Source organism: Agrilus planipennis, unplaced genomic scaffold (genome assembly GCF_000699045.2).
Source record: "Agrilus planipennis isolate EAB-ADULT unplaced genomic scaffold, Apla_2.0 scaffold297, whole genome shotgun sequence".
Classification (NCBI taxonomy): Eukaryota; Metazoa; Arthropoda; class Insecta; order Coleoptera; family Buprestidae; genus Agrilus; species Agrilus planipennis.
In genome coordinates, this window is record NW_020442429.1 from 91016 (window position 1) to 116974 (window position 25959).

The 25959-nt window shown below is 35.0% G+C and overlaps 1 protein-coding gene and 7 non-coding genes across 8 annotated transcripts in view; 4 read left to right on the forward strand and 4 right to left on the reverse strand.

Moving 5' to 3' along the window:
• The window catches only part of LOC108740845 (voltage-dependent T-type calcium channel subunit alpha-1H-like), a gene marked incomplete at its 3' end in the record, with an annotated part of 104821 nt that extends 80414 nt beyond the window's left edge, over positions 1-24407 (reverse strand). The window contains exons 1-4 of the mRNA XM_025980254.1: positions 24286-24407; positions 22845-23076; positions 18365-18548; positions 16819-16911 (exon numbers count right to left, since the gene is read on the reverse strand). Coding sequence (XP_025836039.1) covers positions 16819-16911; positions 18365-18548; positions 22845-23076; positions 24286-24378 — 602 coding nt within the window. The remainder of the gene's footprint in view (positions 1-16818; positions 16912-18364; positions 18549-22844; positions 23077-24285) is intronic.
• On the forward strand, positions 15731-15802 carry Trnap-agg. Its single transcript has one exon. It is a non-coding gene; the product is annotated as a tRNA-Pro (tRNA).
• Trnap-agg lies at positions 17263-17334 on the forward strand. The gene has a single exon. It is a non-coding gene; the product is annotated as a tRNA-Pro (tRNA).
• On the reverse strand, positions 18519-18590 carry Trnap-ugg. The gene has a single exon. It is a non-coding gene; the product is annotated as a tRNA-Pro (tRNA).
• On the reverse strand, positions 19032-19103 carry Trnap-ugg. Its single transcript has one exon. It is a non-coding gene; the product is annotated as a tRNA-Pro (tRNA).
• On the reverse strand, positions 20589-20660 carry Trnap-agg. The gene has a single exon. It is a non-coding gene; the product is annotated as a tRNA-Pro (tRNA).
• Trnap-ugg lies at positions 21183-21254 on the forward strand. The gene has a single exon. It is a non-coding gene; the product is annotated as a tRNA-Pro (tRNA).
• Trnap-ugg lies at positions 21696-21767 on the forward strand. Its single transcript has one exon. It is a non-coding gene; the product is annotated as a tRNA-Pro (tRNA).
• Positions 24408-25959: the final 1552 nt, after the last annotated feature.

Here is a 25959-nt window from a genome sequence, read left to right on the forward strand (position 1 = left end):
CCTGCGACGCGCTGATGAGATCCAAAAAGATCGAAATCGCGATCCGCGTCTGGCAGTTTCGACAGAATACAGACCATTTCGAATTATTTTATTCGATTAAGCTAACGTGCCTATCTCGTTGAGGTTGGCTACGCCGGGATTCGTTTCAGCAAGTAGATATCCATATTTTTAAATGGACCTTGTTCGAGCATACGTAATCCTAAAATGTAGCATCGTGCTACAGATGGCGTTTACTGCGCCATTTGTAGTATTTTCTAAAACTGTTAAGAAGTTCATTGTGGTTAGCGATCTGTCGAAAGTACCAGATGCGAATCGCGATTTCGATCTTGTTTAATCTCTTCATCACCTACGACTACTGTTGTAGTTCCTTATTTAGGTACATCGTCTTGTAATGGTAAAGTAAAATTAAAGGGAAACCATAAGGCTCATGGTCCTGGTCGTGGATACAGTGAAGGTGTATCGGGTGGCCGTCTTCATTCGCACTGTACTGACGGTTTCCTTGAGACCGCCTCACCACCTTGTCCTACTCGCTTCTTGTAATTTTCGTATCTGAATTTGAATTACCATCTCCTGATTATTACTAATTTCTCTGCTTAAATGATCGCTAATTGACTTACTAGCCCAGTAGATATTAGCAAGCCTTTCACAGTTCATTTCATAGCCACCTAGGGGTTAGAGTCTTAATTTTATATAATTAATTTAGATGTACTAATTTTAAATTAACTTTCGATCAGGGGTAGATATTATTTTGTTGATTATAGATGCTTATTATGTATTAAAAATTAGATTATTTAACGTGAATAACACGATAATGTGAAGTGTTGTGTTGTTTTTTCGGTTCAGAATATTAAATGTCTGCTGTAGTTCCTCATTTAGGTACATTTCAGTGCCTTATAAGGTCATGCCCCTCTATTATGCTCTGCGTACCCCTTAAGACTTCTTCTAAATATATAATGATAATGTTCCTCTACCCTTACAATCTTGTCGTTTGTTCGCCTTGTGATGGTAAATTTTTGATATGGGTCTTCCGCAAAGTGAATGTATTAAAACAAATTGTTTATTTTTGTTCGAAAGGCAGCGGAGAAGTTTGAAAGTACGCAGAACTGCATCCTGACTTTCTTTTTAAACCGTGTCCCGTATAAGAGCTTACCCGTTTTTGAAACTGGACCCCATTAAATCCAAAACTTATATAAAGTTCTGTCACATATATTGGCCTTAACTCTACAGTTTTACGATCGAACGTGTCCGAAAGTTGCATTCGCATTTTAGGAATGAAGTTTACCACCCGTTAACTTTACGTATGATTTACGATCTTTCTTCATTTTCAAGAGGAGTTTTCTCATTAGGGCATTACACTAGAAAAATATTATCCGATGCGGCAGAAGTTGCAGGAAAACTTTTATAGACCCACGTACCTTTCAGTAGCTATAAAAAAATTTGATAGCTCGATACTAATTACATATAAAGGCTTCTCAGAAGAATCAAATGCAATGTACACTCATCATCATCATCATCATCATAAGATCTTCAGTCCAGTCCTAAGAGTGGTTGGACACGCGCCTCCACTCCTTTCTATCATGAGCTAATCTTCTTATTTTCCTAAAACTAGAACATCCTACCTCCTTAACTATTTGCGAACAGTAATCTAATGTAGGTATATCTCAACTCCTCATAATTCCTGTTTCTTCCTCTAATATGTCTCTGACTAGACCTTTATACCTGAGAAGGTGTCTTACCAACCCATCTCGCCTTTTATTTACTGACTTCCATATTGAGTCCTCTGTTCTCCTATTCTTTCTAATACCTCTTCATTTCTTCTTTTCTCTATCCACGGTATCCTCATCATTTACCGGTAACACCACATTTTTAACGCTTCTGACCTTTTCATTTCCGTCGCGCCCATCGTCCATGTTTTGCAGCCCTAAAGCGCCGCGCTCCAAACATACTCCTTTAACAATCCTTTTCGAATTTCTAAATTAACCGTTTGCGAGCACAGAAGTGACTTCTTTTTATTGAAGGGAACTCGACCCTGTGCTATCTTCTGCTTTACATCTCTACTACTCCTTCCATCCTGACTTTTCTGACTTCCTAGGTACCTAAAATCGGTCACTTCTTCTAATCTTTCGTCTCCTATTTTTAAATTCGCTCTTTCCTTACTTCTTTTTCCCTTGCATACCAGTATTTTGTTTTACTTTTATTTATTTTTTGTCAATGTCGCTTCCTTTATATTTTAAGCTATCTCTAACTCCTCCTTGCTAGATGCTGATACTGCTATATCATCTGCAAATCTAAGCATACAACTGTTCGTTTCAAGAAGTTAGAGATATGCCCCTTCCCTTTATTAGGATGCGTCGTAGCATAATTCCAAATTCAATCATATTTGTCTGCGGAGCTCATTTCTCCACCGATCATCGAACGAGAACTTGACAAAAGGGTACAGTACCATTTGCAAAACTGTTTAAACTACCTCTTTAAAATTTAAGAATACGCTTTATCTAAAAGCATATTTAGCCAAAAATAATAACAAGTGAATTAACTTAACGTTCTACACACCTATAAAACTTTTGCTTTGTTTTCTATTGTTAAATTATATATATTTTTGTTTTAAGAAATTGCTAAGCATTTTCGTCTAGTACGGTACAGTTCTAGCCGATCTCCTAAGACCGCCCATCGAGAGATATGCTCGTTCAAGCTTGTTCCAACTACTTCTGTCTTGCTCACGCCTAGTGTGCATTCTTTCTATCTTCGCGCAGATTTCTTCAAGGTTACAATATTTTTGTTTTAAGAAATTGCTAAGCATTTTCGTCTAGTACGGTACAGTTCTAGCCGATCTCCTAAGACCGCCCATCGAGAGATATGCTCGTTCAAGCTTGTTTCAACTACTTCTGTCTTGCTCACGCCTAGTGTGCATTCTTTCTATCTTCGCGCAGATTTCTTCAAGGTTACAATTCTAACAAATTGAAATAATCTTTTACCCCTGTATATCTATCTCTACAGTTGTACTGTCTTTAATGATGCTGATCGCGTCTTCGATATGTACATCAAAAAGTAGATCATGTTTTAGAAAATTTTGCGCGAGCTCCTAATACATACATACATAGATTGAACTTTTTTTCACAATTGGAATATAATAAATTGAAATCGTAACATTCTATTCGACTTTCAGAAGCGTCCAACGAATCGCGCCTTGTACAATAAGTACCGTCTGCCTACCTCCACAAAGGATAATTGCTTACGGTACAATAAGCAGCACGTTGTGAAAATTAGCCGCCAGATGTCGCTTTCGTCTTAATCGCGTTGTTTAGTATACCGTTGGGAGCTTCAATGCGAAACGTTGGTAAATTGGGTTTACATTGTTAATACTCATGTGTAAGACCATACATGTATGTATGTATGTATGTATGTATGTATGTATACGTGTATGTACTTGGATTAAAGCGACTTTCTTCCCTCGAAATTACAGTTCGTTGATTTTGTTTTAATTAAACAAATAGACGCGATGGAGGTTGGTTAGATGGTTAGTTTTACGAGGTCAGCACCGTTCTACGTGGTGGTTGGTTTTCTCTTTGTCGAACTCCTCTTTGGGCTGTTGCACATCCAAGTTCTTTTACCGTTTCAGTAATAAAGCAAACAATTAACGACAAATGAGAAAACAGAAGCGAAACCGTCATGAGATACTTAGAATAGTCCGCGATTGTTATTAATTAAAGGAAGTGCTACTTATTTGAGAACCAGCGTTGTCGTGAAGCTAACGTATATGTGTATGCAAAAGGCGAGGGTGGATTAAAATTCTTTCTTTAGGGGAGGAGGGAGTTCAACTAAAACTACTATACTTCGTTTAGTTTCTGTAGCGATGTGACCTTCAGTTTGACCGGCGCAAAGTAGAAAAGAACAGCACTAGGCCAGAAAAGGAAGGAGACAACTCTCGGCCGAACTTTTAACCGGTGAGGAGCGTATAATCCGTACAGTACTGCACGGAAAAATTGACCGTTTTATCTACCACAATTGCATTGCTCAGATGTGCTGTTATTGATATCAATTACTACTGAAAATATCAACGGGATGTTTATTTATATTTGAAGACATATTAAAGGCTTTAACGCTTGTTTTAGACTCGCACTACTATTCATGATTGAACAAAACTTTTGGCAGGTACTATATGAAAAAGTACGTTTAATGAAGAAGAGTCGAGAGTATAATGAGCTTTTTTCTCCCTCCCTACGATTTTGTCAGCGCGCATCCAAAACATTGGACGGGGCACATCGCTAGAGAAAGTATATTAAGTATTGGGATCCGTCAAATGGACATACACCATCTGGTGGCCAAATTTATAACTCGAATGAGGGAAAAATTTACAAAGGAACTGTGCACGCAAATTGTAAAATTGTTTATTAAAATAATAAAACACGTTAAAAAAGTAAAAAAATTTTTGATGATGGAGTCGACGAAGTTTTCTTCTAAAGTTAAATCAAATAAAAAGTTAATATGTTCAGTGAAAAGCTGCAATAGCACTTCAGACATAGATCTTCACTCTTCACCTACATTAACTACTTTCCAATAAAAACTAACCGTTTTATATATGTAAAAAATATATTCGGAAAATTAGAGAAAAAAGTAAACTAATAGAAGCTTGGATGAAAGCAGTAGGTATCAAAGAAGTGAATTCCGGAATAAAAATTTGTTCACGTCATTTTAATGCACATGATTATATTTCAGCAAGTATTTACCATCAGCCATAACCTTAATATTTAAAACTAGAATCATACTAAAATTATAAAGTGAGAAATTATTTATTCCTGTGTAATTGATTTAACACAATTCTAATGATACGATATAAGTATTTTGAGGTTAAGAACCTACCTGCTGCAATACAACAAAGTTGCAATAATGTGTTTGCAACGTTCTCTTAAATCGGCTTTGCACGTGCAAGTCATTGATATGATATTGCTTAAATCACCCAGAATCACCTCACCAAGTACAAAAAATGAATCACTTTTTAAATCCGAAGTTTGTAAAAAGTAGGCAGTAAACTTATTAGGTAAATTAGCCTAAAATGTAAACAATTGAGAGGTGTTAAGGGGTTGTAATTACGCTTACTTATTACTAATGTGATACATCTGATACTTAAAATTCTGAATAAATTCAATTAGAGAACATCTGGTTTAAATTTCTCTACCTCTCTAATGGATTTATTTCGGTCGGGTATTATCGGGGCACCACTCTCCATTTACCAACTCCATTATGAAATATTGCAATCGGTCGATTTTAATTATTCGGGCGCCGATTCGGTCGGCTCACAGTCAGAATTGGACTATTTCCGTTGTCAAAACACTCAAACCGGTTAATTAAACTTGAATCTTGACATTTGGAAATCCATCACAATTTATCTATCATTATTAGTATTATGCGCCACAATAAGAGATAACGAAAAACTAGTGCCAAACGTACAGTTGAAAATGGTTATTGAAAGTTTATGGGGAATGCAACAACACATACAGGGTGGCTCAAGAATGATTTATTGTAATAATTTCAAAAAAGGAAAACAAAACAATAATAGGTACCAGTGGAATTTGCATGGAAACCCAAATAACATTGGGCTTTTGGGTTTGTGTTGCTTTGGCCTTTGCTTAACTGCTGCCGTTTCGTCATATTTAGCATGTAGCATCTTCGGTGCCGTTGTTTAGGTTACGTTAGAAATGAGAAGGCATTAGAAGGAGTAGTAAAACAGTGGGCGCTATGGAAGTCAATAACAATAGGTTGGTAGAATACTTTGCCACACATGAAGGGCTAATTGGACAGATATTGAAAGCAGAAACAGGAGTTTAGAGGGGCAGAGGTAGACCTAACTGCTCGCAAAGTTGCTCTAGTTTTCGACAAATGCGAAGATTGGCACAAGGTGGGAAGAACTGGAGATGCCGGCTGGATAGCTTGTGATGATGATAAGCAATATATTTACTAATCTGTACAATAAAAAAAAATAAGAATGTGTAATCGAATTTGATTGGAAAAGGAATAATATTGTTACTGTATGTATCTGTATGTATACATTCTTGCGGATTTTGTCTAAAAGTGTGTGTAGGCCAAACAGACAGGAACTTCAAAATACGCCTAAAAGAACACAAATATAATTTCCTAAAGAGAAAAGAAAGGCAGCCCTTTTATTGTTATTATTAAACGGTTTTAGTGTACTTTTTATCTACTTTAGAAGTACATTCTGCTATAGAGCCATTATGACTATTTTGTTTTTTATTTGATGTCAATGTGCAACTGGATTACTTGGATTCTTAAGTTTTTAATTCAATTTTTTTTTAATATTCCACGATGCTGTGCTTTTATTTTCTCATCTATCTAACATTTTCATTGTTTATAGGACATTACTACGACTGTACGTGTAATGTAGCCATAAAATTCGCTCATAAATGGCATGTAACATCCGCTATATAATGTTGCATCTTTATTAGTCAAAATGGGCTAATTACTGAGATAATAATTTCGCGTAATGTATGACACAAACACACACATGCTTGTGTAAACATGTTTGGCACAGACATACATATAGAATAAGCACATGTACATCCCCGTGTTATAAACCAATAGGATAGTTAATGATATTTGAGAAACGAGAATCAAATTTGGACAATTGCTTTGTACCTGTATGTACAGTACAACGAATAGTTCACAAAATGTATTTTGATAAATAATACTTAGAAGCAAATTGGACGAATACTTTGTAATATAAATGAAATCTACCTAATCTTATAAAAGTTACGTTAAAAGAGTAATTAATAATTAATGTAGTAGACTAATCAAAATATACAACTTCTCCAGACCCTTGGTTCCCAACATATCAATTTCCTTTAGTATATTCTTAACGTATAATAAAATCAGTGCCTAAACTTAACCACTTAAATAACGCCATTAACTACTTTAATAATAGGTAAAGTTGTATTCAAATTTCAGGTAATATAAAGCACTAGCTCCGTGGGTACTATTAGTCTTAACTCAGGACTAACGTTTAGCATTATCACCCATTACTCACTATATACTTAAGAGAGCCAACAGTAGATCTGTCACAACATCACTCATCTTGTAATGAATGTAATTGTTGAAAATTATTACTAAAAATCATAAAGATTGTTTGCACTCATTAGTAAAGACTTCTACGCATTATGCACTGCTACTACACTGAATATGACCAAATTAGTCCTTGCCAACCATAGCTACCAATTAGCAACTGGGCCCTTTAGGAAATAGTGCAGCAAAAATCGTTATTCACTAAAAGTTACGCAGTTGTCTCTGAAATCTTTTGTTTAAATACGCGCCTGAATTCGGTTAGTTCGAACGTTGCACCGCGCATCAATGCGCGATAAATCGGTCGGGCGACCAACAACCATGCCTAGCGGCTCGGTTCGCCTTTCAAATCGTCGGACTCGAACGCTCCCACCGTTGCACCGCGCACTGTGACGCCATGTGTAAAAGGATTATAATCCAATTTAGGAACACTGTAGCACGCAATTAGGGTGCCATAACTACGGTAACTAACTATACAATTTGTACAATAATATTTATTGAATGTCTACTTGTATTCGATCGCAACAATATGGTAATATAGTGATTAAATACTTGTTGCTAGAAACTGTCCGCCTTAGTTGCAGGTAATTACTGCGGTAATTTGCAAAGCACTTTGTCCGAGGATTTGCCCTCGGCTTGAACAACACGACACCTTTATATTTATGCACCAGGCATTTATGTGTGTTTGAACAAATATAATTAAATACATATGTATAGTGCATATTTAGGCATCACTTTGCAGCAAGAAAAAGTGTTGATTTGTCGATTATTTGATTATAATCACATTGAAACTATTTAATATAATGATTGTGTAGTTGTGTACGAATATGGTAGGTCTCTATATCAGAATAAAGATTACGTTTAAGGGTTTTAAAATTCTGACGTAATTCAAATAATAGGGAGTATAGTTTAGCGATGCTGGTAACTGATAGATGACACTGGTGTTAAAAGAAACAGCACAACAGTTAAAAACGTACATTTACGATATTATTACTTCAATAAACAACAAAAGTTTGTTAGTTGGACTTTGTAATAAATGTTCAGCAGATTTCTCCCGGTACCTACTACGTTAAGACAATTCTGCTCTTATTTTTATAAGAGGGGTTCTGCTAAAATGTTACAGAAACACATCGTTTGTTATCTTAAGTTAGGAGTTTCGAAGTTTTTAATCGTATAACAACAACGTCAACGTTTAAACTCTTGACCGTTACGGTTGTTTACAATTATTTTGTTCAGAATGTTTGTGTATATAGAGGCGACAGAAGTATGAATTCTTTTTTTGATTCTTTTTACAAATACAAGAAGTTGCAGCGAATTTTATGAAACTGCATCCAACAATAAATGTCGTTATTTATAATGCAGTAGGTATTCTGCTAGACCTGTTGATGATTTTGTGCTTTTTATGCTGATGTGTTCTTTCAATCGTGCATTTAACGAGCGTCCGCTTTGACCTATATATTGATCATCAGTTTAAATTGATATCGGATTTTCTAAGAAAAAGAATATTCAATAGAGTTGTACCTCCTTCGGTTAAATCGATTATCATTAGTTATTGTGACGAACGTGAATATTATAATTTCCAGAGTGAAGCATATTCTCCCCTGGGATAATATTTGCGTGACATTACACCGTGTTTTCATTTATACGAATCGAGGTCGGAAAACTGAAAATCTGGTGCATTGGAAATTGATTTTTGTCGACAAGGGTCGCGTGTTTATCTGCGCGAAAATTGCATGGTTATGACCGGTTTTGTTATCTTCATCGGATTAGTTTTTCAACTGTTTGTTGAATTGTTTAATCTGACATTCGACTGCTTTTGGCATATGGGCAAATAACGATGTCCACATTGATGATTTCTGTCTGTTATCTAACTGATGCACACATTATATTAAATATAGACTGTATTCAGGGAAAGTCCAAATAAATTTTCAAATATTAAAAATGTCTAGAGAAACTATAGGATTGTTCGGAAAGTCATTTCGTTTTTTCCCGACAGAGGATTTAATTGTATTCTTTTGCACCCAACTTAACATTTAAGCCGTATAATTTTTATATGCTTTGAGAGCTCATATAGCAAGGCTTGTGTGTGAAAAATTCCAATTAATTCTACGCAGTAGTTTTTGGTTGGTGCCCTTTTAAATATGGAGAGCGATAAGCAGCATTTTCGACATATCTTACTGTTTTACTACAGAAAGGGTAAAAATGCTGTTCAAGCCAGAAAGAAATTGACTGATGTGTATGGAGAAGGTGTGTTGACAGTACGCCAGTGCCAGAACTGGTTCGCTAAATTTCGATCCGGCAATTTTGATGTCGAAGATGCACCACGTTCGGGAAGGCCGGTTGAAGCTGATAAAGACGCGATAAAGGCATTAGTTGATGTGAACCGGCGAATAACAACACGTGAGATCGGATTGAGGTTAAATTTATCAAATTCAACAGTTTATGACCACTTGAAAGGCCTGGGATTATCCTCGAAGCTCGATGTATGGGTTCCCCATGTTCTCACAGAGAGAAATCTGTGTCGCCGCATTGACGTCTGCGATTCGCTTCTCAAACGTCACGAAAATGATCCGTTTTTGAAGCGCATCATCACTGGGGACGAAAAATGGGTTGTATACAACAACGTCAAACGCAAGAGGTCATGGAGCAAAAAAGATGAACCGGCTCAAACCATTTCCAAAGCCGATATTCACCAAAAAAAGGTGATGCTGTCTGTTTGGTGGGATTTTAAAGGAATCGTTTTTTTTGAGCTTTTACCGGATAACACAACGATTAATTCGGAAGTCTACTGTCATCAGCTGGACAAACTGAATGATGCACTTCAACAGAAAAGGTCAGAACTAATCAACAGGAAAGGTGTAGTGTTTCACCAAGACAACGCGAGACCTCACACAAGTTTGGTCACTCGCCAAAAGCTTTTACAGCTTGAATGGGATACAATGCTACACCCACCATATTCTCCAGACCTGGCACCATCGGATTATTATTTGTTCCGGTCACTCCAAAATTTTTTAGACGGTAAAACCTTCACCTCAAATGAGGAGGTCAAAAACCTCCTCGATCAGTTTTTTGCCAGCAAAGACCAAAAATTTTATGAGCGTGGAATTATGCTACTACCAGAAAGATGGCAAAAGGTGTTGGACCAGAACGGTCAATATATAATTTAATAAAATATTTGTTTATTATACGAAAACTGTCTTTCATTTACACAAAAAAAGACGAAATGACTTTCCGAACAACGACCTTATGATGATGATGTACAAGTAGCTCATCGAACCCAACATCATTATTTTAGACAAATGAAATATATCATTTTAGTAAAAAGCTTTCACAATATTTCATAGAGATAAATAAATGTAAAAATTGAGCTCTTGGCCTTTTCAGGTCAGTATAGGTCATAAGCAATATGTATTAAGCTCTGACCATTTGTTATTACATCAGATTCTGTCAGAGTCTCACATCTGACTGGAATCTCACTACGTTCGACATCTAACTTTTGTGATCTGCCTGTGTTACATCGGCCTATTTTTCGAAGTGCAAAGTTATTGTGAATTAATTTCAAGAATTCTTCATTCCACGTCATTCTTTAATACTGATATCAGTTATAGTTGAAATTTGACCCAGAACTTTCAATTAACTTAATGATAATCTGTTAATTAATTGGACGATTTCATTAGATGTAGTACCTACTCTGTTTTATTTTCCTTCAAATTAATATTTTACGTAAGTTTTCTTTTCCCTGTAGGTTTGTCAATCGCAGCGACCTTAGCAAAGCCCCCAAATCTGTAAGGGTAAGTGATTTACTTGATTTGAAAGTTCTGAACGGCATCACCATAAATTATAACTTGATGAGAACTACTTTGTTTACCCTTATCGAAAACTTTGACTTAGCGATTTAAGTGCATTGCTGATGAAACAACTGATACTGTATGAGGGTAATATATATTTGTATACCCTCTGAATGACACCAACTTATACAGTAAGGAGTTGCAAACTTCGTTGTTGGAAATCTATTCAAATTGCTGAAGTCCTAGATACTGAACTTATTAAACCTTATCGATAAAGTTTCGAAGCGGAACCGCTTTTTGGTCTCTATTCTTACACTCACTTGTCGAAATACTTTACAAAAGGATAGTCGCATTGTTGCATTTCTCAGAATATTTACAATAGCGATGTATTTTTGGCAAAAATGTCCGATAAACTGGACAACTAAACTACCAATAATTGAATAATTCGGAAATAATAAGTAAAGTTTAAGGCAATTAAGGGTTGGAAGGTTTTTATTTATGTCGATTCTTCATAAATAAAAACCTTCCTAGCTTTAATTGCATTGAAGATTACTTAATATTATCCAAACTAAGGGATGAAATGGAGAATAGATTCGGAAGTCATATTTAAGCAATTTGCAAATACATGCTCGAAATTATACATTCATTAGGAAGATGTGCCAGACGATAGGTCATACGGCTCAGGTTTGTGATTGATTAAAACGCATGTTTGCATCTAAAAATATGTGCAGAACATTTAAATAAAAGTAAAACAAAAATACTGGTATGCAAGGGAAGAAAAAGTAGGGAATGAACAAATATGAAGATAGGAGACAAACAATTAGAAGAAGTGGCCGATTTTAGGTAACTAGGAAGTCAGATAAGTCAGGTTGGAAGGAGTAGTAGGGATATAAAGCAGAACATAGCACAGGGTCGAGTCGCCTTCAATAAAAAGAAGTCACTTCTATGTTCGCGAACGGTTAATTTGGAAATTCGGGAAAGGTTGTTAAAGGTATATGTTTGGAGCACGGCGCTGTACGGGTGGGAAACATGGACAGTGGGCATGACGAAAAAGACAAGGTTAGAAGCGTTCGAAATGTGGTGTTACAGGCGAATGATGAGGATACCATGGATAGAGAAGGTTAGAAATGAAGAGGTATTAGAAAGAATAGGAGAACAGAGGACTCTATGGAAGTCAATAAGAAATAGGCGAGATAGGTTAGTAGGACACCTTCTCAGGCATGAAGGTCTAGTCAGAGACTATTAGAGGCAGAAATGGGAGTTAGGAGGGGTTGAGGTAGATCTAGATTAGATTACTGTTCGCAAATAGTTAAAGATATGGGTTGTTCTAGTTTTAGGGACGACCTTATGATGATGAAATGACGTGTTGACGGCATGTAGCACAATTTTATCATAGTTAGAATTTCAACCACCATATGTCACTATCAAAGTAGCGAGCTCGCAATAGGGCCATTTTCTTGCAAATGGGGTCACCACTTTTAACCTGTGCACTAGATAGATACATAAATATAAAACTCACTCATGTCTTGATATTTATTTTTCAATTATCATTCTATTTAGATTAAGTTCCCCAGTTCTTTCAAATTCTTGAGTGATATGTGTATCTACATACGTTAGTTTGTAAGTAAGTAAATAACCGAGAGACGAATGAAAATTTATTTTTGCCCGTGTCGATTAGTTTAGTATTCAATCCCCGTACTAAAACGCGTGCGTTATAATATAGAGTGGAAAGAAAGTTGCGCCCTGTGGGAAATTAAACGGCGAACGTTTTTACGTTCACATTATGTTTATTTAGCCAGCAAACGACGTCTACTTCGCAAATTGCAGACAGATGGGGTTCAGGAGCGCTGATAGGACTGAAACACCAAAATTGTTAGTTTTCGCGTTGATGAAACGTCAGTGGCGGAGGAATAAATTTATCATCATCATCATAAGGTCGTCAGTCCTATCTAGGAAGTCAGATAAGTCAGGACGAAAGGAGTAATAGGGATATAAAGCAGAGAATAGCGCAGGGTCAATATAAGAACAAAGGGTTTCACGGCCGGAACCCATATTGAATGAAGATTCGGGCTATAGGTCCGTGGTCTAAGTGAACTATTTTGTCCAGAAGAAGTCACTTCTATGCTCGCGAACGGTTAAGTTAGAATAAAATAATTCGAAGTGGTCTGTATTCTGTCGAAACTGCCAGACGCGGATCGCGATTTCGATGTTTTTGGATCTCATCAGATTATGGTAACGTGCCTATCACGTTGAGGTTAGCTACGCCTGCATTCGTTTCAGCAAGTAGATATTCATATATTTAAATGGACCTTGTTGGAGCATACGTAATCCTAAAATGTAGCATCGTACTACAGATGGCGTTTACCGCTCCATTTGTGGTATTTTCTATAGTAATAGCGACACGCAGCGGGAGAAGATTGTAAAAATCTTCTCCATTGATAGCTTAAAAGTAGGCACATTACTTGTCTTATTAAAACTTACAATAATCGTGTGTGGTCTATCGATTGATGTATCAGAATATTTTCAATATATTCAAAGGTAGATATAATGTGATTTGCTAAAACATTTTAATTTAACTAATTTTTCGTAAGTATTGTTAAAACACATGTACATATTTTCATGCGAGATCGAAAATAGAAAGATGTTTTTTTTGGGACCTCTAATATATTTATATGTAGGTATATTTATTCATTCCCTTTTAAATTATTCATCCCCTATTCTTTACGCAATTCATCCGATTAGCCTTCTCTTGCTAAGGGTAGAGCAACGAATTCAATTTGTTGGAAAATTCGGGCTGTTGACGTTAAATGTTTTAGGAAATGTTGAACTCGAGCAGCACTTGCAAAAAAAAAGATTTGCATTCTTTCATGGTCCGGTATTCAGTTACAAGAAATTCCAAACTGAGGTTCAACCAACTGTACGAAACACTAAGTTGTTATACCTAATACACCCGTTGAAGGTGAAACAATTAAAACAAAGCAAATACTATACAATATAAGAACGGAATTTTTAGTATTCGATACTGACGTTGAAACAACGTTTCGAGTCATCCATTTTAAAAAGGTGTTACAGGCGAATGATGAGGATACCATGGATAGAGAAGGTTAGAAATGAAGAGGTATTAGAAAGAATAGGAGAATAGAGGACTCTATGGAAGTCAATAAGAAATAGGCGAGATAGGTTAGTAGGACACTTTCTCCGGCATGAAGGTCTAGTCAGAGGCAGAAACGGAAGTTAAGGGGGGTTGAAGTAGACCTAGAATTAAATTACTGGCAAATAGGTAAGGATGTGGGTTGTTCTAGTTTCAAGGGAAATTCGAAGATTAACTCAGGATAAGAGAGAGTGGAGGTGCGTGTCGAACCAGTCTTGGGACTGACCTTATGATGATGATGACAGAAAATTGGGTGGCACCGGTGTATGGAACTGAAATAACTGCAAGGAGAATGCAATATTTATCTTTCAATAGATATAGTTATTACTGAAATATTTCGAGTTAAAGAAAATTTAAAATTATAGTAATAGCGAATAAAGCATCGTACTACAGATGGCGTTTACCGCTCCATTTGTGGTATTTTCTATAGTAATAGCGACACGCAGCGGGAGAAGATTGTAAAAATCTTCTCCATTGATAGCTTAAAAGTAGGCACATTACTTGTCTTATTAAAACTTACAATAATCGTGTGTGGTCTATCGATTGATGTATCAGAATATTTTCAATATATTCAAAGGTAGATATAATGTGATTTGCTAAAACATTTTAATTTAACTAATTTTTCGTGAATCTTGTTAAAACACATGTAGATATTTTCATGCGAGATCGAAAATAGAAACATGTTTTTTTTTGGGACCTCTAATATATTTATATGTAGGTATATTTATTCATTCCCTTTTAAATTATTCATCCCCTATTCTTTACGCAATTCATCCGATTAGCCTTCTCTTGCTAAGGGTAGAGCAACGAATTCAATTTGTTGGAAAATTCGGGCTGTTGACGTTAAATGTTTTAGGAAATGTTGAACTCGAGCAGCACTTGCAAAAAAAAAGATTTGCATTCTTTCATGGTCCGGTATTCAGTTACAAGAAATTCCAAATGAAGGTTCAACCAACTGTACGAAACACTAAGTTGTTATACCTAACACACCCGTTGAAGGTGAAATAATTAAACAAAGCAAATACTTTTCAACCTGTTTTGCGATAATAAATGAACAATTAAATAAACAACTAGAATGTTTTTTTGCCTCAAGGATCCATAATTTCGTCACTTCGCAAAAGAAAAGAAAATTCTCAAAACAATTTAGTACATTGTACACTTTGTCTTTACAACAAAACTCAAGCAAATGAACATAGAAATACAATATAAGAACGGAATTTTTAACATTTAATACTGACGTTGAAACAACGTTTCGACATCCATTTTAAAGAAGGTTTTTCACCCGCACGTAAACTTTTTCTTACCCTGGCTTTCAATGATTAATCCATTCTTTACAGAAATTTAGGTTATGAATATATGGGTTTTAAGGCAAATTTAATCGCAAGTTCTAGTGATACCTAGATTATAGGAGTTCTTAGTAGTAAAGAGTTTCGTTATAGAGTTGCTTGATCCTGTATTTGATTTGTAAATTGAAAAAAATCGCAAGAAAGAGGTATATAATAGAAGAAAAATATAAATATCGTACCTACTACAACATAAATCTACCTATAAATATACATATAACCGTTGTTTATGGTTCCCACACATGAAATCATACATTCTATGGTTCCGCTAAATACTTTAAATCATCCTACGTATTAGAAAGTAACTACAGAGGAAGTGTAGCGTAGTATTTGTCAGCGGCCTGCTAGTTTCTTAACTTTTAAATGTTAACGTAACTGGCTCGTTGGTCTAGGGGTATGATTTTCGCTTAGGGTGCGAGAGGTCCCGGGTTCAAATCCCGGACGAGCCCAAGTGTTTTTTAAAGTATTTTTACTCCAAACATTATCACTGAACTCAATTGTTATTAACTGTGAAATCTCGTTTCAAACTGTTCTATGTTATAGCCGAAATACCTATTGTAATCGTTTTTAATATATTAGCAAGTCTGTTAATTCTACCTAAGAACGTGTAGAATGAAAATGAATAAAATGCAAAATAGTATGCTACGTAGAATTATACAAAAAAATAGTAATTTCCGTATCAACTTAATTCATAAATGACAAAGAGCTAAGGATTTAGTCTTTAAAATCGTTTTTAATGGATAATGAAGTTATATAATGCCGACTGAGTCCATCATAAAGAATTGCGCTAAATAAAAATCCATCCGTGGGAATTTCTAATAATAATTCGATAAACAGGAGGTACCTAAACTGTAATAAAATATGCGTCCAATAGTATGTTCCATACTCGCCGATATAGAAAGTCATGAAAGGGGAGGAAACGTAGGGAAAGAGCGAATATAAAGGTAGGAGACGAAAGGTGAGAAAAAGTGGCTGATTTTCGATATCTTAGAAGTCAGATAACTCAGGAAGGAAGGAGCAATAGAGATATAAAACAGAGATAGCCCAAGGTCGAGTCGCCTTCAACAAAAAGAAGTCACTTCTATACTCGCAAACGGTTCATTTAGAAATTCTAAAAAGATTGTTAAAGGTGTATGAAGGTTAGAAATGGGGAGGTGTTAGAAAGAATAGGAGAACAGAAGTCCTTATGGAAATCAATAAGAAATGGGCGAGATAGGTTGGTAGGACATCTTCATAGGCATAAAGGGCTAGTTAGAGTCATACTAGAAGCAGAAACAAGAGTTAAGAAGAGTAGAGGTAGATCTAGATTAGGTTACCGTTCACAAGTAATTAAGGATGTGAGGTGTTCTTGTTTTAGGGAAGTGCGAAGATTAGGTCAAGATAGGAAACAGTGGTAGTGTTTGTCCAATCAGTCGTACGACTAACGTTCTTATGATAGTGATGATGGATTGAATACGGTACTTACTCTGGGAATGTTATGTTGATGCCCTTGGGAACGTAGCATCTTTGTCTAAGGATTCCTTGCCATAATTGCACGCCAACAATTCCGAAAATGAAAAAGANTTAATCGCAAGTTCTAGTGATACCTAGATTATAGGAGTTCTTAGTAGTAAAGAGTTTCGTTATAGAGTTGCTTGATCCTGTATTTGATTTGTAAATTGAAAAAAATCGCAAGAAAGAGGTATATAATAGAAGAAAAATATAAATATCGTACCTACTACAACATAAATCTATCTATAAATATACATATAACCGTTGTTTATGGTTCCCACACATGAAATCATACATTCTATGGTTCCGCTAAATACTTTAAATCATCCTACGTATTAGAAAGTAACTACAGAGGAAGTGTAGCGTAGTATTTGTCAGCGGCCTGCTAGTTTCTTAACTTTTAAACGTTAACGTAACTGGCTCGTTGGTCTAGGGGTATGATTTTCGCTTAGGGTGCGAGAGGTCCCGGGTTCAAATCCCGGACGAGCCCAAGTGTTTTTTAAAGTATTTTTACTCCAAACATTATCACTGAACTCAATTGTTATTAACTGTGAAATCTCGTTTCAAACTGTTCTATGTTATAGCCGAAATACCTATTGTAATCGTTTTTAATATATTAGCAAGTCTGTTAATTCTACCTAAGAACGTGTAGAATGAAAATGAATAAAATGCAAAATAGTATGCTACGTAGAATTATACAAAAAAATAGTAATTTCCGTATCAACTTAATTCATAACTGACTAAGAGCTAAGGATATAGTCTTTAAAATCGTTTTTAATGGATAATGAAGTTATATAATGCCGACTGAGTCCATCATAAAGAATTGCGCTAAATAAAAATCCATCCGTGGGAATTTCTAATAATAATTCGATAAACAGGAGGTACCTAAACCGTAAAAAAATATGCGTTCCATACTCGCCGACATAGAAAGTCATGTAAGGAAAGAAAATGTAGGGAAAGAGCGAATTTAAAGATAGGAGACGAAAGATTAGAAGAAGTCAAATAACTTATGATGGAAAGAGCTATAGAGATATAAAACAGAAATTCTAAAAAGATTGTTAAAGGTGTATGTCTGGAGAGCAGCACCTTGAGGGTGCCAAAACATGGACGGTAGGCGCGACCTAAAAGAAAAGGTTACAAGCGTTCGAATTTTGGTGTTACAGGCGAATGATGAGGAAACCGAGGATAGAGAATGTTAGAAGTGGAGAGGTATTAAAAAGAATAGGAGAACAGAAGTCACTATGGAAGTCAATAAGAAATGGCCGAGATAGGTTGGTAGGACATCTTCATAGGCATGAAGGGCTAGTTAGAGTTATACTAGAAGCAGAAACAAGAGTTAAGAAGAGTAGAGGTAGATCTAGATTAGGTTACCGTTCACAAGTAATTAAGGATGTGAGGTGTTCTAGTTTTAAGGAAGTGCGAAGGTTAGGTCAAGATAGGAAACAGTGGTGGTGTTTGTCCAATCACTCGTAGGACTAATGTCCTTATGATAGTGATGATGGATTGAATACGGTACTTACTCTGGGAATGTTATGTTGATGCCCTTGGGAACGTAGCATCTTTGTCTAAGGATTCCTTGCCATAATTGCACGCCAACAATTCCGAAAATGAAAAAGACGAAAAAGCACAGAAGTAGGACGTTACCCAACATGGGCAACGTGTCTAGTAGCAANTGGGCTCGTCCGGGATTTGAACCCGGGACCTCTCGCACCCAAAGCGAGAATCATACCCCTAGACCAACGAGCCGGTTGTTTAAACAAATACAGCGAAATAATCAAGCAAGCCGGTAAAAAACAGTAGCCTACTTTCTCTAATAACAGTTGCAGCTACTATCGTGGTCTACGTCTGGTTAGATCACCTGTAGCGTCAAAAAGCTGTTAGCATTACAACATTTTAAATGACCTTTTTACTTGTTCTTGAGTTCTTTGCCTGAGAAATGAAAATATCTTAAAAACGAGTGATATTATTTCGTTATAAAATTCTGTGGATTTACTATCGAATATGAAAATAAAGGATTTTTATAAATGGCCGAATATTGGACTGTGCATATTTTAAACAGTATAAATACAGATAAGAGTTTACCTTAAGCTATAAATCAGTTTCAATATGTTTTACAGAACTTAAAATTTTCAGTTATACAAAGTTTAAAAAAATTATGTGTATATCATCTCAAAATATCAAAAAACTGGGCTCGTCCGGGATTTGAACCCGGGACCTCTCGCACCCAAAGCGAGAATCATACCCCTAGACCAACGAGCCGGTTGTTTAAACAAATTCAGCGAAATAATCAAGCAAGCCGATAATTTTATTATTCTGTACTTTCACTTCGTTCTGGCTTCTATTAGTATGCAACGTGGGCACAGTAATGCTATAGATAGTTACAGTGTGGACCACATGTGTGACACAAGGAACATATGGAATGCAATGACCCACAACATTCGGAATTCCTTTTGGAGGAGCTCATGTTATTGTCAAGATGATTGTGTTTAAACAAGTGAATAAATCACTGCCTGCCATATTGTAATTGAGTTAAGGAAGTTGTTTAAATGTTAAATGGAAAAATATCTTGATGAATTTAACTGGTCCATGCATTGCAGAGACGTTGCTAGCTTTTTTTTGGCATGAGATTGTAGATATTCTTGATTTCCATAAAAATAACAGTGTAAATAAGCAATCTCACATCTCGAACATTGCAGAAGATTCTGAACATTGAAATCAATATAAGAAAATATTCTAATTTAGTGTTAGAACCACACTGCTTCACCATTCAAACAATGGTCCTCGAACATTCCAGGAGGTTCCGATCCTTCCGATCGAGTTCACTCTAAAGTTGAGCGCAATTCCAGACGTTTGAGGACGTTTAAGTTGAGGACAACACTAGCAAAATTTGAAAACATTCTAGTACATTTTTATTTATTCAAAAGTAGTGTTTGGTGGCTGCTGGTCGATCCGCAAACCTGCACGCCCACCAAACTAGAGAAATGCGAAACATTATAGAAGATTTCACACTTTTTTGTAGATATTGGTCGAAATATGAACATACTCCAAGTCGGCAAATCTTAAAATTTATAAACCTAACCTAACCATTGTGTGCATATATATTTATTCGCGTGTTTATTCCATTCCCTGATGTATATCTATGCCATTCTTGATCATCCGAAGGTCAGAAAATGAAATTTTTCCGAGATAAATCGCAAATTAAACAAAAAGTCTTATATTATGCGAAGTTGAATACTGACGATTTTAAATTTTACGTTTTATGACAATTTCAAGTTAAAACAATATTCAAGGTGTGCGAACACAATAATCCGGTACATCCTTGCATGAGCCTTGGTCCATCCGGGGGAACACACAACTTCATCCCTGATTTATTGTAGGTATCACATTTTGCTAAACTGAAGTATGTTTTATGTGGGACATCCTGTCTGTGATATTCTTTCGTCAAACATTTGTTTATGTTTGCTCAATTTATTGGTGGTATTAGGTAGGCATATTAGCGTATATTTTGCTGATAAAAACATTTTTTGATACTGTATCTGCATTGTATGTACAGGTATACGTAATGTAAGTTTATTGTGCTCTTTATTTACAACAAATTTTCACCTTCACTTTCAACAAATGCAAAATAAAATGAATTATTACATTAAACACTAATATACCTATATCAAATGATATGGTACAATGACTTTTTATTGCATTTCTAGATAAATATGTATAAAAAAATTTTAAAATAAAAAAATTATTGGGCTCGTCCGGGATTTGAACCCGGGACCTCTCGCACCCTAAGCGAAAATCATACCCCTAGACCAACGAGCCAACTGACAAAAACTTCCCATTTTATTTGTCAGTTGCTGACTGGAAATGTCGAATCCCACCATTACTGTTAGCCATCAGACTATTAAAATTCCTTCACAGACAAAATTTCTGAATAGTTAACACATCTACTATTTTTTCTGGTATATAGTTGTCAATAAATAATTAAGACTGGTGTAAACATGATACTGTAGTACCACTATCATAAATTATTTCAAATAATAATTTAAAATTTCGTTTTGGTGGTACCTACTTAAGGTATTTTTTATGTTTTCTTCAAGGTGATTGAGCTTAAATCTAAAAAGTTTCACTAGAAAATAAAGTTATTTTTATATATTCCTAGGCCTTGATAAAAGTTTTCATTTGAAAAAGTTTTTACGTTTAAAGAAATCAAGTTAGTGTATGATCCTCTCTGTCTATTCAGATGTCTTACTCTTACATTTCTCTAGCATCTCCTTTACTGATAAAAGTTGAATATCCTGATGACCTACGGATTATTATTTCATGATAAGAGTTTTAGAAAGCGGCTCGTTGGTCTAGGGGTATGATTCTCGCTTTGGGTGCGAGAGGTCCCGGGTTCAAATCCCGGACGAGCCCAGTTTTTTGATATTTTGAGATGATATACACATAATTTTTTTAAACTTTGTATAACTGAAAATTTTAAGTTCTGTAAAACATATTGAAACTGATTTATAGCTTAAGGTAAACTCTTATCTGTATTTATACTGTTTAAAATATGCACAGTCCAATATTCGGCCATTTATAAAAATCCTTTATTTTCATATTCGATAGTAAATCCACAGAATTTTATAACGAAATAATATCACTCGTTTTTAAGATATTTTCATTTCTCAGGCAAAGAACTCAAGAACAAGTAAAAAGGTCATTTAAAATGTTGTAATGCTAACAGCTTTTTGACGCTACAGGTGATCTAACCAGACGTAGACCACGATAGTAGCTGCAACTGTTATTAGAGAAAGTAGGCTACTGTTTTTTACCGGCTTGCTTGATTATTTCGCTGTATTTGTTTAAACAACCGGCTCGTTGGTCTAGGGGTATGATTCTCGCTTTGGGTGCGAGAGGTCCCGGGTTCAAATCCCGGACGAGCCCAAATTTTTAATATTTTGAGGTTATGTATAAGTTTCCACAACTTTGAGAAACTTTGAATTCGAATTTGGTGTATATTTTATGGTGTATTTTGTAGATTTTATGATGAGGATAGCGTGGGTAGAAAAAAAGGAGGATGTATTAGAATGAGTAGGCAAACACAGGGCGCTATGAAAGTCAATAAGAATTAAACGAGATAGGTTGGTAGGACACTTTCTCAAGTGTGAAGGGCTAGTTAGAGACATTTTAAAAGCAGGAACCAAAGTTAAGAGGAGTGGAGGTAGATCTAGGTTCGATTAGTGTTCACAAATAGTTGAGGATGTGGGATGTTCTAGTTTTGGGGAAATGAGAAGAATACTTCAAGATAGAAAAGAGTGGAGGTGCGTGTTCAACCAGAACCAACGACCCCAAGATGACGATAATTTTGTAGCTTAACACTACTTCAGGATATTAAATCATTGAAGGTGCTTTGACTTTAAATTCTAAATAAACATTGTTATTTGGCTCGGTTAGGTTTGTGATTGAGATATCTTATTATTTTAATGATGTAGGACAATTCCTCTTTTTGAAAGCATTAATGTATGGAAAATCCAAAAACAGAATCAAAAAGGAAAATAATTATTTTCATTTTTCAATTATGAACTCTGACCTGACTCCAGAAAAAAAATATGACAGATCGCAAACAAATCCTAGTCTCAAAATCAAACAAGCTTAATTAGGATAAGATGTTTCAAAATCTGGGCAATTATTATTATTACCTCAAAGGAGGTTGAAAATTGAAATTATGCATTTTGAGTCCAGATTCAGCTTCAGTGTAACAAGTAGATACTTCGCCCCGTGACCCGTGTTGATAATTGGAAAGGAATCGCAGCTTTAGATTCTTTTAGTTTATTCCAAAATATGATTTATTTAGCAAGAATGTTTTTCTAATCTGCAGGTAAAATTTTTACAGTTAATCCACTGAGCATTAGTTTTTCTGCATTATCGAATTGCATTATTATGGAAACGTGAAGTGAAATGTAATCTGTGCAGTGGATGTTCTGAACACATAAAATACGGTACGAGACGATTCAAACTTACTTGGTATTCTATTTATTGCTCTAAGAGGTCTCAGCACCCGTATGGTTCTTATCGCGGACAAGTTCATATTGTCAACGTGAAGACAATACTCGAAAGCTCCTGCTAATACTATAAAGAGGTCTAGTCTGTTCCAAGAGTCTGCTAAATACGAACCGGGACCCCACACGCCCATCGCCACCATTTTTATCATCATCTCTAATGTAAAGAAGGCAAATATAAAATCGTCGAACACCTGCAATAAAAAAAAAAAACAATGAAATAGACACCTCAAAAATAGATCACAATTAAATCCGAAATTTTGTACAGTGACATTTGGTTTACGTTAATGGTCAATTTTGAAAAATCTTGGTTAAAAAACCAGTTCTTTTATTAGTTTATTTAAATAATATTGAGGTTCTTGGTCAGAAAATTGGAACTACCAAACACGGATTGCGATCTCGAACTCTTTTAGTTCCCAAGTAACAAGTTTATGTAATATCCAAATAGATGCAGTGTATCTCCATCTGGTGGATATTTACCGCCACTAAAGTATTTCATTTGTTAGACAAGGCATTCTTAAGGTATTTAAACTTGTTCAACTGAATCGGCGAGGCAGCTTTCATACGTGATAAACAGGTAAAATAATTAATAAGAACATGTAGGTTCTTGATCAGAAATTATCAGACGTCAATCGCGATTTCGACCTATTTTAGATTTTCATATCACATATGAAAACTGGCAAAATCGATTGATAAGTTTAAAAACCGTAGTAAGGCCTTGTGTAGCACGTAATACCCATCAGATAGTTTATTCCACATATTTGATAATAAAATGCAACAACTTCGCCTTCTTAATTTGACTCCGTTACAAAAAGCATCATTGCCGACAAAAAATTTACAGTTTTATTTACCTAAATACAATACTGCTTCACCAATTTCTTATTGTTATGAAATTTTTAAACTCCTCTTTATCGTTTTGTTTAAAAATTAGTTAGCTTTTAAGTAGTCGGTTAAGTCTGAATTTTGCCTGGTTTATTTGTCAAGTAAATTGAAATACCAAAGAAACGAAAATTGCTTACGTATTAATTAGAAACACAGTTGGGAATTTCAGGAATGAGCAAAATCTAAATCTTTCTCGTTATCCTGGTCCATTAAGTAAACCGAATCGTTCGCTAATGCGTAATCGATGTAATAACCAGAAGTTTACAAAGTGAAAATCAGGAAAGGGAAAATTGAACATTTCTCTTCCGATGGTGATACAATTTCAATTAATTCAAATCGTTCTTGGAACATTTACTTTTTTTTTTTTCGATTTTGCTGACTTCGTTCTTCCTACTTAATGGACGTGTTTAATCTCTACCAAATCGATTTTCTTAAATATTCGATATCTTGAACATTATCAAGTTCATATTAACTGGTGTATTAAATAACTAACTAAAGTAGAATAATTTAAATTTTCGTACCTGAAGTATTTTACACCTATTCGTCCTGCATTCATCATCCACACAGGGCTGGTACATTCCTAAAGTAACACAGTTGAGCAAAATGACCATCATGGATATCCTTTCGAACCATGTATAGGAGAGTTAAGGAAAATTAAGCATTTTGTTGTTGTAATACATATTAAATAAACATACGGATATCTTTTGCAAGATTTATAAGTACACATTTAGGCTTAAAATTAATTTACATGATTAAAATGAATTGAAAAGTTACTATATGGTTTATTGACTCTATCTCCNCTACAAAATTTCAAACCTCTGTTCCAAACATTGAACTCATGATATCTAGAACCGATAATCATGTTTTTACTCTACGGCGCGTGTACTACTGAATCCCCTTAATGTATCGTCCGGCATCTTTTTAGTATGCACTTGGCTTGTGCCGAGGCAACTTTTATAAAAGATGTAACAGAGTGGACTAGTTTCAAAATTCAAAACAAGAAAAACACCAAACTTTTTTAAACCCTTGCCTAAAATTTATAAGCCTAAATAACGATTAATTTTAATTGCGAATTTATCAATACATTGATTTTATTTTGATACATATTGGTTTTATTTTGGAACCGTAGAACGTATCCCTGTACAGTATTGATGATGACAGTGTGACTGAAACTATTGCAAAGTTTTTTAGACATCATCAAAATAGAAAAACATTGTCAAGTGTTTCAAATTTATTTCAATTTCTGGAATTCTAAAATAAACTCAATCTGTTTTACATTATAATAATAGAATAGAATCGCATATCTTGCGAAAACCTAATATCCATTGAGTTTCACAGGGCAATTAGCTGAATTGGATCGTGATCGGCTTGTGAATATCCATTATTCCAAACAGGACCGTCATATAACTGCCCTTTATCCTCTCATCGAGAATTTTATTGTTCCTTTTATAACACCAAAGTTATCGTTAATGTCGTATAGACTGTAGAAATGTTTACAGTTATTGTTTCGTTTAGTGGCACTAATGGATTTTAATAGTAAAATATCGACGGAATGGGTAGAAATTTGAAACAAAAGAAACTAAAACATTCACAATTATAGTCACTCATTGATATAATTTCTATTATTTTGTACTAGGTTGAACTTTTAGATTTCAGTGACATATTCATGATGGATATATTTGCAAACAACTTTACAGCAGAATAAAAAATCCTCGCCAAACATGAGCCGTATAGCACAAATCTAAGAGGCCGCTATTTTTATTTTAGTTTCCCGTTTAATTAACATAGGAAAAATTCTTTTTTGTTTTAAATTGAATTTACACATAATGTACGCAATTTTTTCCAAAAAACCGTTTCATATTCTCAAAGTTGAGTCTTTGAGCTTTACAAAACTCTAAGACAAACTATGATTATCTTTACAAAAAGACTAGATACAGCCATTTAAAAATTACTAAATTTTGAAATTTGAAAAAATAGCTTGCAATTATTATTTTTTTTGCATAATCCTCCAAATTTTTACTCAAACTATTAGTAAGTATTGTATTTTTATGTATTACAAATTTCAAAAATGGATAATTAATATAAACTAATATAGAACAAAATTATAATCCATGATTACTTGTAATCATACGATTAATTCATTTATCTTATTATTATCATGTGTGCTGCCACCTACACTACGTACTGAGAACCAT